The following is a 20,532-nucleotide window of genomic DNA, read 5'->3' as shown; positions in this document are numbered from 1 at the left end:
ACTCGATCTCGGTCTGGTAACTGTATTCTTAACCACTGTCTGACTGACTGAAACTGATTTCTGCTATTTCAGCTCTGACTGAAAACACTCAAATCCAATTCCTCTTCAGTTTCAGAGGGCACTACCAACACATCAACCTTCTAATATGGAGCTTTTTTTCGAGGCTTTTTTTTCTCCAGTATCAGAGCACCAACCCACACAAGCTCTCCATCCCTGTGCCTGAACATTTACCAACCTGCTCTAGAGTTCTATTGGCCACGTTAAGTATCTTGTTAAAAAGACAGGTTGAATTATGTAAACCACCAGTTAACTGTTAAATAACAAGCTCGCAGAATCGATTTGTTCCAGTATTGATTGGAACACGGAGCCAAGTAACCTTTCCTGAAACCTAACTTTGATTTGATCAGTTCTTTGAAACGGGGAAAGCTGATATGCAGCATTGTTTTTACTTCTGCAGGAGTTTATTTTAGGGGTTTGAATCTTCTGCTGAGTTTGAACATTGCTGTTCTATAGGAGGTGATGGTGATCCACACTTCGAAAAAAAAAAAAAGATCAGCACTCTTGCTTTAGGAGAGTTGATTAATAGTCATGTTCAGGCAGGTCTCTTGGCAGCTTTTCTCAGCCACCTAGTCAGAATATAGAGTAGCAGTGCTGTGATATGAATTGTGACCACTCTATAAACAGTTTTGTAAAAGATGCAATCACCCAAACAAAGTCATTATTCCTCCACGCAGCTCAAATGTCACTGACTTGGTCTTGGATGAGGAAGAAATGTGTCTTAAATAATTCAGGATTTTGTCAAGCAGAGGAGAAAGCTCCCCATCCAGCACTGCAGATCACAGCATGTTGGTGTCGTGCTGAAGCCTGTTGCATGCATCCTGATTTGGTATGTAAATGGAGATCCCTCTCATGTGGCTCCATCACAGCCAGCTGCAAATGGTAACTGGCATTTCAGTACAGGGAAGTGCTCCAGGTTAACTGTCCTCTCTCCATTCTCAGCGTGCTGTTCACACACACACACACACACACACACACACACACACACACACACACACACACACACCTCACCGCTGCCTGGTTTAAAAGAGGTTTACCAAATAATAGGGAATCTGTGAACACGAGGGAGTATAAGGAATCACAAAATGTTTCAAAGCAAACAGCAGGAAAGATGTGAGACGTGCACTTTGAAGCATATTTTTGTCACGCTCCAATCTGTGGGTGCATGCAGCTCTGAGCCCTACATTTCTCCATGAATCCATCTTTAATCACACATCCTACACCTATAGGCCATCAAGTATTTTCTCTGGCAGCCAAGGAGAAGACCAAGAGAAATATTTAGCCTCCCCAAATCTGAGGCAGAGCAGCCCTGTGAACCTTCACTGAGAAATCAGACAGAGCGGGACACACACACACACACACACACACACACACACACACACACGCACAAACAAACAAACTCTCAAGGCAGCTCAAAACCATTACTTACACTGGAAATCAATTCACAAGTCGGCCAAAGGACAATTCATCTCGGCCAGTTAAGGCTTGGTTTGGTTTACACACTGCCATGATACCCATCACTCCTCTGTTGGAGAATAATTGCAGGGTTTAGTAAGTGAGCTGCTTGTACAGTTGTACAGTAGGTGACCTGTGATAAATGACCACATACATATGCATGTATTGTAAACACATCTATGAATTACTCAAAAACACATGTCCCAGATCCTTTCATAATTGTTGTGTTTCAGTTTTGGAGCCACAGGACCTTTGTAAAAGCTCAAATAACGCATGTAGTCATTGTTTCATGAGCTTGGCTCTTCATGATATTTCCTAAGTTCATGAATTTAGTTGATAAATCTGATTTTGAAGTGATTACTTCAAGCCTGATAAAGAAAATGAGACTGAAAACACTCATATTATATTCCATATCCAAATAAATGTATTAAAAATTTGGCTTTTATTGCCGCTTGTCCATTAGACAGAGAGCATTACGCCTTGTAAGATGTAGCTATCACACCCAAACTGCTGCGAGGTGTGCTAGACTGTAAAGCCTGCATTTTATTGCAGACTTTATTTCTACAGATGACGTTTTAGGCATTAATGTGCCTTAAAACTTCATAATACAAAGCCAGTTATACAGTACATAAAGGCTCCAAGTCACTCGGAAATGTGAGAAATCTATATCAGAAAAGTTCAATATTCTGCACAATGTGCGGCACAACAGCTCATGTAGCCTTCAACGCTGCATACTTAATAAAAATATAATCCAGGTTTTCCACAGAGAAACAGGTTGATTTAATAGCAGTACTAACAATTTATACAAGAGCACATAAAATGTCTCAAATAGGATAAATAGAAAAAGCTCTCAACGTACAATTTAGCAATAAAGAATACAAAATAGAAAACCTAGGTACAAAATACAGTAACCCTGATAATGTAAAAGGAAAAAAGCAATTAAAAGGTTTATTGAAATTCAGCCATGACAAAAGTAGAATGTGCATTGACATTGGGTAAATCACTGTCATTTAGAATGATTAGAAATATAAATCAAACCATCTGAATGGATCTCTCTAACGCTTAAGTGGGATATCCACACAATGCAACAGTGTTCTACTAATAAATGTCAAAAACAGACAGAAAAAGACAAATAATGATAAGAAACACATGGACCTTGGAAAAGAATTCAAATTAGGTTAGACGAAAATTATCATTCAGGTCTCTGGGCTGAGGTCAAGAGTGTCTGATGTGTGTATCCAACAGGCTTTTCTCCGTTTAAGTTGTAATATCTGTAATATCTCCTCAAAATGAAGTTTTGACATGTTTAGCACGTGGTTTTTTTTGGCCCACATAAGCTATAAAAGCACGGAGAGCAGAACAGTACTTGTCCTGGGTGTTGTTTAAGGTAATTTTAACTCTTTGAGTTTTAGTTGATCATGAACCTCTTTAATAGAGGAATATATGTCTTTGTCCATGTATATCCCATCTCATGTTTAAATAATTACTTTAAATAACATTATAAATTGGGTCAATTCTGTATTTTCTCAACTTCAGTAAATTAGTACATTTCCCCCTCAATATAACTATAACAATAAGATTTTAATAAGCATAAGAGAAGAAATTAAACAGAAAAGAAAATGAATTTGATGTTGTTGCATTCAGTGTTACTATTTCACATACAGCCGTGGAGTCTGTGTGACCCCAGATAGTGAGGTGAGTGAGAAGTAAAACCAGCGTCATTTAAACAATGTAAGCGCCCTGATGTTGTGTGAAAAGAACTATTTTCAAATTACATTTGAATAATGCAGTAGTGTGCAAGCTTCGTGAATATGTATTCTTTACTTAAAAGAGAGATCTTTCTCCCACTGTATTATATGAATAATTTTCACAGTCATCAGCAATAATCACTCCGACACATGGGTTTTTATTTTTTGAGGGTGATTTGTCAGTGTCCGTCCACATGTTCACATTCTAGAGAAAAGGAAAAGTAGTTACCGCAAGAATTTTTTCATTACCCTCGAAAGTCAGATCTTATTAGTAAGGGATATTTCAGTTTGTCACTGCAAATAATGTGACATATATGAAACTATGCCACAATCAGTCCAGCATTTTTTACTTTTTTTTTTTGTGGCAATGCTTTTCTGACTATCCCCCGTGATCCTTTATATGCTGTCAAACTATTTTAAAGCTGTGGTGCAATGCTTGCTGTTTATTTTTTATTTTATCTATTAATTCCAACCTTAACAAACTCATATTGTTTAGACATAAGCATGAAATATGCTTCACTTCTCATATTTAGTACTTTTTTTTTTGGTCATCATCAATAATGCATGCTTGTGATTAATTTATACAGAATAAGTTTTCCAGATCCTCTGTAATTGTTCTGAACTTTGAGCTTGCTAAACATTTGGCAAGCAAATGCCGTATTGAGGGCCGTATAGTCTGTAACAGGAATTCTTCATTGAAGAATACAGCAAATGAAAGATTCATGATATGAAATGTTGAATATGGCAAGCAGTGATTAACTGAGTATCACTTTCTGTGTGTGTGTGTGTGTGTGTGTGTGTGTGTGTGTGTGTATGATGGGGAGACACAAAGTAGCCTGTATTGATGTGGACTACTGTGTGGGGGAGGTGGTTGATTCACAGCGATGTCCGCAGGAAAGCAGATCAGAATTCTGATAATGCTGCATGTGGTGCCAGGGGGCAACACACCAAAATACAGACGCTTAGGTTTCCACCAACATGATTCAAAAGAAGTGAGAGCAGAGGAACAACATTTGCAGCACAGATATGAAAAAACAAAGCGTAGCACACAGCTGTAGGAGTAGCGCCACCACTCATGCCTTTGTTGCGGCTGCTGCTGTGGGTGGCTGTAGTGTCTGAAGGTGAAATGGAGGCTGCGGTGTCAGTTCACTGTAAGGTGTCCTCTCGTACTATATGTGCAGCACTTACCCCACACTGCAAATTCTAAAAGCTATCCTAACTTACATAGGTTTCACTCAGTCAGAAACAAAATGTCCCTCTTACTAGTTCTCATTAAGTTAGAGGTAGTTGCAGAGTGGAAATGCTTATTAATTTGAAGGAGGCCAAGTTAAAACAATAAAGTAGCAACAAAGGAAGCAGTTACAGAACTAGACCAGTGGGAGGCAGTAACGCAAGAAACAAATCTAGAAAACTTGAAAACTAAAAAGTATTAGCGGCGTCTAAGCACCTAAAGCCAAGAACCCGGTGTGGTGGGGCAGATCTGAGCGCCACATAACTACAGCTAATCAGCACTAAGAGTGTGCACAGCAGAGAAAGAGAAAGATGGGAGGGCCAGAAAAAAGGGGGACTTGTGCCACAGTGTCTACAGGTTATAGTAGCTATAATGTAGTACGGCGCAAATGTGGTTACCAACTATAACAGATGGGAAGATGAATGAAATTGAAAGTCACATTTAGCGACTGTTGGAAGTACTTAAATTACAGTTAATTGGTGTCTTTAAGGCAATCAGTTTGGGTATTGTTTAAGCATGTAAACTTAATTGCTGATCAAGTACACATTGAAGTTCTCAGTGTCTGGAAATGTCACATTGGTTACCACAACTCAAATAATCGGTTTGCAAGATATTTTTAAGCCAAGTTAACTAATTAGAATTTACAGTGCAGGACGAGAGCATTGAAGCGGCTCCTTGACTGTCAGCGGCAGTTTGAGCTGAGGACTTGGTGGATCTCTGACAGCAGCCGCTGACCTGATTCATGAGAGGAGCATCAGATTTTCACTAAATGGAAGAGTAATGCTAGTTTAGTAAAGGCCGAGCTGACAGCTGCCACTTTTTTTTTTTTTTTTTTGCGAGAGAGGGTTTTTTTTTTTATGTTTTACAGCTTCATGTTGTTTAATATTTTCATAGCTGGGTGCCCAAAAAAGGTCCAGGGCATGTGGACTTGTCAGTAATTAGCTGCAGGAACAGGTCATCCAGGCCTCTTGTTAATCATGAAACACTGAGCAACAAAGAACAAACACTCCTGGTGTTTAAATGACAGCCGACACGAGTAGTAGGCGTGTCAACTTGACCTGAAGTGAGACATCTTTTTGTCCAATTAAGTGCTCATTTGTGTTCTGCTGATTCAGTTCCTCCTTTGTGAACAGTCTCGCTTTAATGAAGGGCTCTTGTGTTTCCTGCCCGATTGTTTTGTGTGCACTTAAATAAATAACAGAAGAATTTGGGCTGTTCCTCATTCATGCTTCCAGCTTTCAGAAGTATTGCTTCATCAAACGACTTAAAGTAGAGCAGCGAGCAAAGCGCTAAAATACTTAAAATAATTGTAATCCCCAGTAGCTGATGATATTATTATTCCGTAGGTTGGTTATAAACTGCACTATCTTCATTTCATTTATTGTCTCTACAAAGTGACACTGGCTTATTTTGCCCTGGAGAGGAAGCCATGGATTCCCTCGTTGTTTCCACTCAAGTTGGGTACTTGATGTATAATTTATGCTCCTAATGAACAGCTTTTAACATATTCTATATCTTAATACCATTTGTTTTTTCCCCCATGGTCCCGTCATTAAGCTTGCATAGTGATAGCTTTCTAATTGGTGCTGGGAAACTAAAAGATACTGCGGCTGCCCCTGTTACTACAAGTGAAAGTTGTGAGAGTCGCTGGAGTTTTCGCCCGTGGCATTTGAGGTGAAACTTTCTGTTGCGACAGCAGCGGCTGAGGGTGGTCAGAAGAAGCGGTGACAATCTGAAGGGCGATCAATGTGTTTTTAAGAAGGCATTGAACAAGACCTTCGCACTCATGAGAGCAGCAGCTGCTCTGCATGTTGAATTGTCTTGCCCATCATCAGAGTATTGATTGAAAGTACATAATCATTTAAAGGCGTCACCTTGAACTGAGATTGTATGTTGGGGAAATTTACATCTAAATTGCTCCCAGCTCACACGCCGCCTCTCTTCATTTGTGTTGGGGAGAACGAGCCATCAGGACACAAAAATCGACTAATTAACCAATAACAGACTGATGCTCTCAGTGCCTGATGGCTATTAAACTCGAGGTAGGTGAAGTGAAACAACCTCAGAACAAAAGTGTGCACAGATGACAAGGAATTAAAAAAAAAAAAAAAGCAGAGAGAGGAGAACGAGAGCTGAGCCTAAAGCAAAAAGAGAGGAGGAAGTTTATTCCCAAGCGATCCGTCAGTCAGGAAGGAGGTTTTATTTAGATGGTATGATTTTATTATTTGTGAAGCTCTATGGGGAATCACTTCCCTGCCGGATCCTTCACTTATTCCTCACAGCTGTGGAACTTCTGTAATGAAACACATTTATCATCTGCAAAACGACAAACGTGCAGATGAAACTGTCTGTTTTGACAGAGGTAATTGCTAAATCCCAGTCTCTTTTCTGCACCGGCCGCGCTCACCTCACCTATGGTGCTATTGACAGCTTAATAATTTTGCCCCTGCAGGCTAAAATTAACTTGATCTTATCTGTCAGGAGTCCTTTGTCCGTATTGATTTAAGATATTAAGCCTGTCAGTATGCATACAAAAGGTGCTGTGTGACAGTTTTATTGCGCGTTTCACTCATTAGACTCTGCACCTTGAAGCCTGATGGAAGAAAAGAAGAAGAAGTGAGCAGGGAGTTAGCTGAAACTGTTCTCTGTTTGACTCCCCAGTAGTTATTAATTATCAAGACTGCCACTCTGTTGCGTCTCCTGCTAGTTTAACTTCCCCCTCATGTCGGCTGCTTTCATTGTTTCAGCCTCAGCTCTGTTTCTGAAGAGCCATTGTTTGAAAATCTCAGAGAGACAAAGCCTCAAACCAGAAGATAACCCCCCCCATCTTGTCAAAGGCCTTTCCTCTTCCTTTTGACATGCTTGTTATCAAACCTTTTCTGATATATACTGTATACATATATATATATATATATATACACACGCACAATCTGAGCTATCCATCTAAATTAATCTCTCCACCTCCGTCTCTTCATCTCCCACACCCCGAGCAGCTGAAGCTGGCAGACGTCCCTGACATTTGTTTACCGCGCCATCAATCAGGCCCTCGTCAGTGGCAGCAGATTCTGCAGACAACAGTTCGACGCAGCTTGGCACATTACAACTGCAGCCTCCTCTCAAGTTTTCAACAGCCACATGGGACGGAGAGAGAGAGAGAGACGAAGAGGGGGAAGCACCAAGCAGAGGGATTTTTCACAGGAACTCCTCTTTGTATCCAAACTTCCTATGGTTGTGCCCTATTTAGGTCTGTGTGTGCATCACTTTAAAGGAGTGACTTGGGAATGAGGTGGAAATTTACAGCTTCTGTATAGAACGTTTATGTTCCACTGGACTTTCTTTTTCTGTGAATGTGTGCTTGTTTCCTCTTTCGTAAAGGCGTCGTTGTAAAAACCATTAGTTTGCAATACCGAGTAATTGCCTTTTAAATTTTCTGACTGGGGTTCTTATATCTTACAGCACCTCTGTGACACTGGAGTAGTAGGATATGTTCACATAATGGAACAAGAAAGAATGTCCCTTTATAAAATATGTCCTTCAGTGCATAATCACACAAAGCTGCAGTTCTTCCGCTATCGCTTTTGCAGAAGCTGAGGTGCTTTCGCTATCCTTGATCACACTAAATTCTAGCTGCATACTCTTTATCTCCTTCCTCAGAGAGAGTTTTTTTTTTTTTTCCAAATTGAATTAATTTCTGTGTGGTGTTTGTTCTTTGATCTGGTTGTATACGGCTATAGTGCCCCCAATGAAACATCCTTGTCGCCTTAATTTTGCTTTCACCAACTTACATCTGTATGATTGAAAGGAGTTCCTGTGCCTAAAAAAAACAGGACTTTCTTTAATCCTAGATGTGAAAAGTGTAGCCTGCAGTGGGAGGAAGATTTCTATTGACCAAATTGATCTCTGTGGAAAACAACATACACCAGCTGCTTTAGCTTGTGCCTCGAATGTGCATCAAAATGACTCATTTTTTAGCAGCAATTTATTTTTGACTTCAACCCTGCTAAATCACACAGTCCCTACGTTATAATCATATGCTCATTAAGGCTGCAGAATCTGCTGTAGATAGTGTTTCCTGTGTTTAGCATGCAGAGGATGCTGCTGAATCTTTTTTTTGTGTTGAGTAAGAGGCTCCTGCGTTTGAAAATTAAACAACGGTGGCTTTGCAGCTCCTTCCTTTTTACTCATCCAGACGCCTGTCCTGTCTCTGCTGATTTCCTGCCAGGTGCGGATCTGCAGGTTTGCCAAACCAAAGGCCCGACCTGCTGTTCCAAGAAGATGGAGGAGCGGTATCAGGTAGCCGCACGCAGCAACATGGAGTCTGGTCTGCAGGCTGTCAGTGCTCAACTCAAACGCCTTATCATTCAGAACGCTGCCATTTTCCAAGGTAAGCAGTTAGTACACTTTGTTCAAACCCGTTTTAAAACGGCAAGATGATTTGTTTCACTGGCACAGAGGAGGCATTATTATTATTACAATTTTTTACTGACAATTGATGCCCTCAAATCAACACACAGCCTTTCTTGGCATCCCTGTTGCACGTCAGCAACTCACTCCTCCAGACAGTGAGTCACGCATAAATAAGGCGAAAGCATAATGCACACAGACAGGGATGAGACATTCAGCTGCTGTTCAACTAAATGTTAGAATGGCACAGACGTGTAGTTGGAAGAGACTTGGTTTTGGTGTCTGTGCCAGATGTGTTGGTTCCAGAAAGTGGCTGCTGCCCCTGAGGTTTTGGTGCACTGCGATTGTGATGACCGTCATTCGCAGAGTGAAAAGCGCCAGTCAGCAGTGGCCCTGGGAACCACTCGTGGATGAGAGAGAGGTCAGAAGGGACCAACTGGAGGGACTGGTTCAAGCCTTAGAACAAGCACTCAGAATAACATCTCGCTGCAACAGTGATATGAACAATGTGTCAAACCTGGGGAATGCTGAGGTTCGACTCTTGAGCCGAGCTGAGAACAAGATGATGGCGGTAAAGAAGACAGGTAATTGTTGGACGTGAATGCTGCTATGCAGCCTGACAGCGGTGGAAACAGATATTGAAAAGTCAGCAAAACACTCTCCAGTCAGTACTTTCTTGTTGAATTGTTGCTTTAAACAACCGACGCTGCTCTGAAGGCAAAATAAAGTCTCCTCTGGTCCTACACAGGGACATAATGGACCACATGCTGAATGAATTTGCTTTAATGTAATCATCCCTGATTGTAATCAAAAGGGTTGGAAGATCTGTTTTTAAGTTGCAGCTGTCTCTTCTCTCTCTCACTCTCTCTCTTTTGTTTTTTTTTTTTTGCCATTTTCCTTATTGTCTTATTATTGTCTGTTTTTAAGTCACAACGACCTCAGAATCAGAGAGTGTAGATAGAAGCTGTATGTTGATGTGAACTGGAAAACAGCGCGGGATGAAGAGGAGTGTGTGTGTGTGTGTTTTAAGTTTGATGGCTACTGCCTCTGGAGGTGGTGGTTGTCTTGTTGGTCTCAGACTCTCTGAGACAGGACGTTTTCGAGAGAAGGGTCAGACTCTCTTTTTCACATTTACAAGCACATGCTCGTGTAAAACAAACTCTTTCTACTTTTGAAATGATGGTTGAAAAGTTTAAGAACTGATTTCAAGCTAACTCCCTGACCACTCGACTTCTCTTTCACAGTGCAGCCGTGCAGCAACAACAGTTGTTGTGAACATTTACCGCTTTAAAGCTTTTGTTATCTGGCTACACAGACCTCCAGTGTACTGCACCAGCCGTGTTTACTCTTCGTCTTCACGTGGGATGTGTGGACTCATTGGGCCAACTTGGGGTTTCCACTTGAAGTGGGATGTGTCACTGCACCAACTTATTATTTTTTTTGAGAGCCCACACTCATGGGTAGTGAAACACAGCACCATCCTGACGTGCCAATTAAAACTCGAGGTTTAATGGGGACCGTGGGGTTCGCTTGACTTGGTTGTTACGCACTAACTATGTTAGAGACTGCTGCTGTGGTTTGGCTGCACTTTCCTAGAAGGGGTTCAATACTAATTGCTTTAGCATAGGGCCTGAGAGAACTCCCCAAACAGCCACCAGACTGAAATCCTTTTAACATCCTGGTCTTATCTGTTTCCCTTTATTTTTTATTTTCATCCTCTCTCCCGTCTTCTCTCCGACACTGTCACCCTCTCTCTCCATCTCTGTCTCCCTCAATCTTCTTGACTTTCCGTCTCTCTCTCTCTCTCTCTCTCTCCGTCTGTCTCTTCCTTTCCTGCTTTCGTGCTGTTGGGAATTGAGCGCATGCCTTGTTTGCAATCTCCTTTGCAGCCCTCTTTCTCTTTTCTTCCTCGCTCGCTTCTGCCAGAGAGATCAAAGGGCTTCACCTCTCCTCTCTTCTTCTATCTCCCATCTCAGAGTGCTCTCTCTATCCCTGCATCCCCCTCTCCTTCTAGCTCCATCCTGCCCCGCTCTGCTTTCCCAAGCCTCAGACTACACCAGAGGTTTTAGCCCTTTTGAAGTCAACTTCTCCAAACAACAGAAAAAGTAATGGCTCCCTCCGTCTTTTGTCTTTTAAGCAGTATGATGACAGGTTGCTTTATCATTAGGGTTCTTCAAGATCAATACCAGGAAATAGGTAAGGCATTAGGAATTTCTAATGGTGCGTGACTCTTGCCCTGAAAGTCTTATATACCATTTGACAATCTAATGAGCCTTAGCAGATCTCTTTATAGTATACTAGGGAAATAGCATGTAATGGATAAACTGCAGCATCCATTCTGATGTGTGTGACAGACTCTTGGATTTCATTTTGATTCACATTAGCGAGATCATAACACCATCTTCCCCCGCGTGCTGTGATTGCCTCGCGCTCAGCGGCCTGATGTTGTCAATTTAGTTCAAAATGAGTCTTTGTGAACCTGTGCAGGATGCTCGTCTTCAAATCAAATCTTTTCAAATGAGGAGCCGATCTTGCGCATGCTGATGATTTCGTTTGGTAAATAAATGGAGTCCAGTAAATCTGATATGTAACGTCATGTGAGCTGCGTGTCATTGAACCGCCTGGAGATAACTGAACACATGATCTTGATTGGAGAGCTTCGAGTCAGTGTGGAGGGGGAGGACAGAGGTAAGAGTGATGTAAGAATAGGACAAACCTGAAATCGCAGTGACTTTTGACCACTAATATCTAACCAGTTCATCCTTCAGTCCAAGTGGATGTTTGTGCCAGAGAACTACCTTAAACACTGTGTTTATAGGAATGAGATGAGCGTGTAAAAAATCAGTGTGGATGTAAAGACAAGCTGAAAACATAAAACCTCTCTACCTGTGAGAGGGAAACATTTTTTCAGCTGAAGAGTTTCAAATTCACAGGTTTGAAAGAGACAGTCTGCCTGTGAATATGTGAGTATCTTCACTAACTAACCTTCTTCTGTTTCCACAATCTTGTCCTAAGTCTGTGACTCAGCTGACTAAGTTGCACTTTGATGTTTGTAATATAATTATAGTTCACATATCATGCCTGCCCCCCCCCTCTCTCACCCGTCGTCTCTATCTGTAGCCCCTGTTTAACTGCCCGACGAAGCAGAAACTCATCTAAAAACATCTTCTGGCATTTTGGGTGATTGGCAGCTCTAATTGTTGTTATTTCCCATGCGATGTGTCCTTCAGAGCGGCGCTGCTACTGTTGTGATGCTCATCCTGAGTCACAGCCTGCAGATTAGAAATTAGATTAGCCTCCTTTGTTAATGAGACAAGCTTTTATTTAAACTTTTTAAAAATGATGCGTGCGGCTGAGTGGCAGGCCGAGTACTCGTTGTTGTGCAGCGTTTGTGTAAAAGCAACACACGAGAAAATGAGGCTCTCTCCTGAGTGCAGCGCTGGTGAGGAGAACAAGACCACACAGCTGTGCGCTCAGCTTCAGTACAGCTTGGTGCTGCTCTGCAGCTCAAGGAACAGACTTAACCCAGAAGGGAGTTACACTCTAGTCCAAAGAGTAAACCCAATTAATAAACATGAGAGGATGGGATTGGCCCGATTGCTTATAAAGTCAACTTTGTGGGGAGGAAAGTTGTTCAGTGTGCATGTGTGCAGATATCAGTGAGTCTATGTGATTTCTGCTGAAAAAAGTGGGACAGCCAGCCTGGTGCTCTTGGAATGACTCAATGAGTCCATATAAGGCTGGCACAGCAGGGTGTTCGAAAACAGGTTTGACTTGGACTACTTTCTGGGAGCATGAAGACGATGTGTATGTGGCTTCACTCGATGCTGCGAGGCAGGGGAGCTTTCTCCACTTTACTCTGAGCTCAGAGGGGCGACGCTCTGTAAATGATCTGGAGTTTGGAAGGAGCTTTAAAGGATGCTCCTCTCTTTTTATCAAACATGAAGACACCGGGCAACCTGTGGTGTGCACTCGCCGAGGACACACACACACACACACACACACGCACACGGAGAAATGCACATGCCATAATTTAAAAAGTTCACTCAACAAAAGTGTGAATAAATCTTCTTTTTCTGTCCTTGAGTTGCTCATACCTCATTCCTAGCGGGCCAACAAATTAGCATCTCATTAGCAGTCTCAAAAAATTCTATCGACTTCCCCTGCTTCTTCTGGATGGGTTTTAATTACTCTAAGTGTATAAGGAATTAGAATGGCAGACCCCCTGTGGCCCTGGTGAAGGTGGTTGTTGACCTTGAAAGCAGTTTGCCCTCATTTGTCTCAAATAGTGCTGAATGGACATTTGCTGTGGCAGTAACCCAAACAAGATGTGGCAGGAGGTGGATGATGCAGAACCTGGCAGGCTCAAGCTGCCTCTCCATCCAGCAGGCAATATTCAAAATCAGACCTCACTGCCCTCTGCATCCGTTCCCTGTCTCCTGCTCCTCAGCCATTCGCTCAATCCTAAATGCTCCAGGCGTCTGGGCTGAGCAGGCCTGTCCTCTGTTCTAACCATCATCTGCTTTCCAATATCAATCCCTTGCCTCGATCTCTCCATGCAGTCATTTTGTCTTCTGAAGAGGTTTCCCAGAGTAATCCAATAACAGAGAGGACTGGTGGGATGTATGCCTGCTGCAAGATGTCTGAAGTTGTTTACTTGCTGCCCCGGGCTAATCTAATAACTTAATGATGGGAAAAGGCAGTTCTGCTATGTCCAATGGGATCCTTCGAGCATCGTTTACCAGACACGATGGGGTATACCAGCCATTACCACATCTTCTTCTATCAGCTCGTAATTTGGTTTTAACTTAATTGTTGCGTTTTATCATTATGCGTCGCTTATTTGTTTGCTTGTAATGAGATTTTCAGGACTTTTTGAGCACTCTGCTGGGCTGGCAAACAGCTGCACAGATTGATACTTAATAAAGAAGTGCAACTCTGAGGAGCGTGTTGGCTGTTTGAGGGTGTCTGGTTTGTCTTGGTGTTCTGGAGCCTCAAAGGAAAAAAAGCAGTGTATGTACGAGCCTGAGGAAGAAACGTGAGCAGGGGATTTGAGGTGTATAAGCATAAAGCATCCAGGTACAGCAAATGCACAAGTGATGCTGCACCTTCTTCTTACTTCCTCTCATTATCCAGTCTGCTGTTTGTGAAGACTCCGATTACACAGTGAATCACCAGAGGCAAATACAAAGTAGATGTCTGGGTGCTGCTTGTCACTGAATTAAGAAGAAGTGGTTTGCATGTGAATCTAATGTGTCTTTTCCCTTTAGTGTGTCACATTTTCCCAATGTGTGTCAGACAGGAGCCCTAGTTCCAGACAGTAACTCGTAAATCCTGTTGTTTTCATGTTTTTACATTAAACTAGAAAAGTGGAAGCACTGTAAAGCTGCCACGGATATGCAAGCCAAGAAAATTCAGTGGTATTAAGATTAGTTGTATGCTATGTACGAGCTTACACGGTTATTGGAGATGATGAGAAGATGATGGTGTTCTCCTGCTTAGAATCAAGGTTTAGTATTTACATACACATACACATAGGGTCAGGGTGCTATTTGTCAAGGTAACGATGTACAGTGTATGTATGAGGCAAGTGGCTGGTTTACTCATCAGACACACTGGCAGTTGATGCACTGGCACTGGCCACAGATTTGGGCTGCACACAGAAGGCCTGAAGAGGATCCGGATAAACTTTCATGGACTGGGGAGGAAATCAATGTCACACGTGCTGTATTATTCACATAGTGTCAATAACTTTTCACCATTTTCTAAATGAATCCTATTTTAATTAACAATCCACAAACAGACAGTTAAACCAACAATGAATTGCCTCTACTCATGGGTGATGTCAGTCTGCAGAGTGGATTTGCTTTTTCGTCTGCGTGCTGTAGGCTACAGACTCATCGTTACTGTGTCGTTGCTGCTCTTCATTTTATAGGAGCAAAGGGGGCAACAACATCTCCACATTTTAATGGTGTAAGCGGGTGTACAGTGGATCAAATGTATTTTAGCAACATCGGTCATTACAGACAAACTATCGTTTCCTCTCACTGAATAAAAAATTTAAAGTGACAGCTGCAGTGGTAGTTATCTCATCTCACAAACACAGAGCTGGACTAGTTTCATGATAGAGACTGTAGACAGAGCCAAAGACAGAAAACATACAGCACTCAAGTGAGGCTGCTGGCAGCTTTTGTAATGTTTATAGTGTGTTAGTATACACAGTATCAATTCACTATGTTTATGAAGCTGTTAAGATCATTTATTGCATAAAACTTTATATTTACACATTATTTGTGATGATCTTCCATCTTAAAGTATCACAGGAACTTGGGTCCAGGCTATACTCTGAGTAAACCATTGTAAAGCAGGTGAGTAATTGACTTAGTTGTCATCCTTTAGGCTGATCCTAGGAATTATTTGTCTTTTTCTTCATTCGCATAACCCTTTGTTTTCATTTTTCATTGTTTGGATTTCCAGACTGTCTGTCTTATCTCTCCGGGCTTTATGCGGGTTGCCAGGCGCTCCTGTCTCCACAGGAGGCCTCGCCATCCTATTCCCAACTGGGCTGGCATCCTGTTTAAAGTGCTCCTGTTGTCTCGCAGCGCTTCACAGTACACCTTCTTAATCGCGCTTCCGTCTTTTGATTTGACCACACTCAAACCCCCCCCAAAAAATGCGACGCCTGTCTCTCTGCTGATAATATGTCAGCCAGTCGACGCCCCATGGGGTGGATATTTGCATATTATTTTAGCTGTGCCTCCAAAAATCCTCAATAGCAGAATTATCACCCCAGAAAGAAAAGAACCGATTCGTTCACATTTCCATTTTGGACTGTTCATCTTCCACATTTCCTCCATTATTCCTTAACAAAAGGCTAATTTCTCCACTGAGATTTACAGTTGGTTCATTGTGTGTTATGGTTGTATTCACCCTGGAAAGACCTGTGGAGAGGAGGATTAGTTATCTTTGCTTTGGAGCTTCTTCTATCTTGTGTCCTTGAATGTTTTCACGTGAGCACTGATGTCTTACTCTATAAAGAAAACCTCTCGTGGATGTGAGTGGAAGTTTTTTACCTGTAGTTACATCTCCAAACATGCTTACCCACTACTTTCTTTAGCTTTAAGGCAGGATTTTCTGTTTTCTCTTCCCAGACCAGAGACAACACTTAGCTCTGACATATCTGCCTCATTAGATTCATTTATTCCCGTTCAGTCTTTGCAGAGAGACCCCAGTTTTGATTCAGCTGAGTACTATCTGCAGGGAGAACACATGATTTCTATCATCTTTACAATTCCTACGCAGCGTACCCTGTCGTGTTCTTTATGCCAGTGTGACAAAAATTGTCATGAGTGGTTTCTAGGGACGAGCGTGGCTCTTCGCGTTTGAGCCACATTTTAATGATGTGCCCTGTTGCACGCCTCTTGAGCTGAATTTCATCATAGAGGAAAAACAAACAGTGTGGAGTGAGGATCAAAGTGTCATTTGAAATGCTATCATCAAACAGAGCTGAAGGGACTGACAGCTCCTCCCAGCTCCAGCTGAGAGAAGGAGTCTTTGTTTCCTTAACATCTGATGAGTGGTGCATCAGGCGGGACGAAGGAGAGAGGAGAGGAGAGGAGAGGAGGGCAGAGGAAGAGAAGAGAACAAGAGTGGAAAGAGAAGCGGTGGGTGAAGAGCGAAGGCAGCGTATTGACATGAACACATCTCACACTGAACTAATGAGCACCTTTACATGAACCACCCACTGTCTCCATACATCAGATGAGGTGTTTTTTTGTTTTTTCAGCTTAATGGATGCTACAAATGTGGTTTTCAGAAATGCCCATGGTTCAGTTTAATCAAAGTTGGTTCTCTGAGCTAAATCAATGCAAATGTAAACCCACATTTGAACAGCCACATCTATTTACAGGGCACGTTATGGAAAGTGCACATTTGTCTTCATATTATTTCAAATTGAGAAGAATTCTTAGATGTGACTCTGTCTGTATTTATCCTCGCTGCAGGGCGGCCATCGCCAGTATAAATTTAGAGCCTGAGTGATTCTTTACAGCTGATGTGCTGTGGCTGGTAAAGTTCCCTCTCTTGCTTTTACTCAAAGCTATCAGTCCCTCAATCTGGAGTTATTTGAGTGCAGCTCGGTGGGGGCAACCCCAGCAAGACCTGAAGGTGTTTGCTTGTCAATCTTTCTCTTTGTGCACAATGTTTGGCAGGTCGTGGCATGGGACACCTGCTCCAGAATTAATCTTCAAGGTCTCTCTGTTTATGAAAAGCATCCTCCGCTTTGGCAAAGTGCACTCTGCAGTCACTTCACTCACAGGTCTAAGCAGCTTGAACCTAATTCAGGCTGTAGTTTCATTATATCAGCACCCAGTTTCCCAGCATAGCAAGATTAGAAGACTGCCACAGCGCTGAGCGACCCATTTATTTCTGCTCACCGTCTATGTTTTCGTAGCTCTTTCTTCACCTCATGACCTCGCCAACTTGCCCTCTTCCTCCTGCTCCAACCATGCACTTAAGGTTCAAAGAGATGCATTTTTCATTTTGACCTATGAAAAATTGAAACGCTTATACAACGTATGCTCAGCCATGCAGACATAACAAGCATGTCAGCGGGTGGAGCAGGGCAGAAGGGCTGATCTCACATCTTCACGACCTCATGGCTTATTTACAGCAATATAAATATGTAACAACAATTAATCAGATTTAACTTGTTCTGAAAGTGGGAGACTGTCTGTCCTCCTTACCAGAAAGAAATTATCATGTATTTAAACACCTACAGTGACTCATGTTTACCCTTTTCCTGACAAGTGACCTCTTGCCGTCAAGAGTTGGTACTGTACTCTCTAAGCATCTTCTCTGAAGGTTGAGGTTAACATTTCACCATGTTTTCATCATTTATAATTAGTACTCCTAGTTGCATGGACTGACCTTAACCACAGACAGCTGGAGTGAAGCTATAATTTCAGGTTTTGGTATAGAAATAAGAAATGTTAGGATTTAACTAAATATATAGTTTTATGCAAATTACTACAGAGCAATAGCTCTGAACTAAATGTATAACAACAAAGCTAATAAGCTAATGTTTAGCAGATACTGTACAATAATAATGGACCAAATGAAACGTGTGCCGAAGCAAGTACATTTTAGTAAGGAATGTAATTGCAATCTGATTATGTTCTGTTATGATGGAGACATTTAATGTAAATGGAAAGTCACAAATACATTAATACTCAACATATTAATAAAAGACAAAGTACCCAGAAAATGTTATTTTGTGCACCAAAATATTTGATCTTGCTATACAACATCCAGTTTGTCTGACTACAGCACCACTAAATTATTTTTTTCTGGTTCTGGTTACGCCCTCCAACACTGTAGTCTGGTTTAACAGAAATGTAACTTCACACAACTCGTTTATTAACCTTCAAACTAAACTCGCTTTGTAGCTTTGTTGTAAAAGAACATTTTTAAGAGACAGGGTTGCAAAGTCAAGGATTACTATCAAGTTATTGTAATGTTAACATGAAGTGGAAATGAATTTCACAGCAGATCATCCAAAAGAAAGTGAAACTCAACTATACAGTATTTTATAATCTCAGTCACGGGTATGTCTCAAGATGTACTCTTTATGCTTGGATAGCAATATGACATTGAAAAAACCTCAATCTAGAAATGTGTTAGCAACAATAGTCATATTTAGGTGTTGCCTTTGACAAATACCAACCCAATAAGCCTTAGTGGTAAAAATGTCAGCATACTGAGTCCATGAAAATGAGTAAGAAGTTCAAAGTGACTTCATTCACATGTAACAAATGAAGAAAGTGCTGGCGTGAGGATAAAGAAGCTAAGATGACAGTAACAAAAGTAACCTGTCTGTGCCGCTCTGCTGCTACATTTTTTGTAAACTAACAAGTTAATAATTGATGCAATTCTGCTTTCATCTTCCTAATGAATCTAAGAATGGTCCCTAAATGTTCACTAGAGAAAAAACAGAAAAGGACCCAGAAACGTTAAGAGTCAAACAGGCCGAACACTGTGAATGAATATTACAGCCTAAGTGAGCGTGGTGTGTGGGAGTGTTTTCATGTTTCTGTCTTCAGTTTTTCCTGTGCTGCGCCTGTGGCACTTTCACGTGTGCCGAGATTTTGTGTGTTTTTAGAAGACCACTGAAAGAAAGGCTCCATGAGAGACCGTATTTAGCTGCAGGAGCTACGTGTAAGAGAGCGATGACAAGCGTGGAAGTGACACCAGGACTGAAGAGGTGGCACATCACAAAAACACTGATAATGATGATTTTTGTGTTACATATAAATATAGGGACTTGTGGGAAAGGGGGCCGTACGTGTCGAGCTCACATTCAGACAATTTTTTTTATCTTCTTTTTGTATGTGAGTGATTAAATTAGATCTCAGCCATATTTGTTGGATATGTTTCCTACAAAGCCGGTAAACATACACCTTTGACTCAGGACATTGCTAAGAGCCAATACAACCCACATGCTTGGAAGGATTAGTTTATTGCCCCAAATATATATATATATGATTGTTCAAGATGAGTCACCAAAAATATTGAATTATTTTACAAATGGATGACGTACAGTACATTTGACACATCAGACATATCTGAATTAATAACAATGAACCCAGAGATGCATGATTAGTACCTAAAACCTATTATTATTTCAGTGTCATATATTACAACGTCTTTTTATCTCTTACAGTTTCTGAGATTAAAAACATCACAGCCATGGTCTGATTTGTGCTTCTGCTTCTTGAAACAATGCCACTGCCACCGCTCAGGCTGCAGCCGAGAGCACAGTCGTCCTTATTGAAACGATTGACCCTAGGAATTATTGATGAAGCAGGACACCATGTTCGCCCAGCAGGAGTGTGTGAAGAGGGCACCGTACCCCCCCAAGGCGAGCCACGACTGGGCAGCTTAACGAAGGAAAGAATGAAAGGCGGTGGTTGGGAGCTGCTGCACGCTTCTCTGCCTGCATGGCGTGACTGATGTGAGGAGAAATGTTTGGGTGGTGAGGAGTCTGCTCTGGGTCCCAGCGGAGCCCCATCAGTGGAGCACCTCTCCCCACCCTCCCCTTCCCCTGTATCCCTACATCTCCAACCACCCTAGCTGGACGAGAGGCTAAGTGGTGTGAAGCAGCGAGCTCTCCGACAAGCTCCATTACTCCTCCTCAGCCAATTCCCCCAGCTCCGCCTGTCAGCGGGGAGGTGATGGGTTGGGTGTTGGGGAGTGGTGGGTCGATCAAAGGAGGTAGAATTGAGTAGATTTAGTTCATTTACCACTTCCCTTGTCGGTAATGTACGCCTTTTTAATAACTTCATAATCATACCTGTAAAAGTAGTACATTCTGCTTTGTTGACTCAACTTTTTAGCATTCACTAAAGAGGTGGGTTTGCTGTTTGTCTCCACCGGAGAGTGGTGGGCAGCCGCGAGGTAACAGCAGAGAGGAACAACTGTGTCATGGCTAACTCGGACCTTGTTAGTATCGATCCTCTCGGATCGAGCACCCCTTCATTTATAATTCATCTCCGTCTGATGGGCGCAGATGGAAGTTGGAGAGGGTGGGGATGAACTGTGTTTTACTATGTTTTGATTAGCAGTCTGAAATCTTTTCTT

The 20,532-nt window shown here is 41.9% G+C and overlaps 1 protein-coding gene across 1 annotated transcript in view; it reads left to right on the top strand.

Moving 5' to 3' along the window:
* Window positions 1-20,532, top strand: part of gpc3 (glypican 3) — an 85,979-nt gene that overhangs the window by 470 nt on the left and 64,977 nt on the right. Inside the window, exon 2 of the mRNA XM_026357186.1 lies at window positions 8,714-8,875. Within this exon, the coding sequence (XP_026212971.1) occupies window positions 8,714-8,875 (162 nt within the window). The remainder of the gene's footprint in view (window positions 1-8,713; window positions 8,876-20,532) is intronic.

The sequence above is a fragment of the Anabas testudineus genome, chromosome 10 (genome assembly GCF_900324465.2).
Source record: "Anabas testudineus chromosome 10, fAnaTes1.2, whole genome shotgun sequence".
Classification (NCBI taxonomy): domain Eukaryota; kingdom Metazoa; phylum Chordata; class Actinopteri; order Anabantiformes; family Anabantidae; genus Anabas; species Anabas testudineus.
Note: the sequence above shows the minus strand (reverse complement) of the source record. Positions and strands in the feature narration are given on the sequence as shown.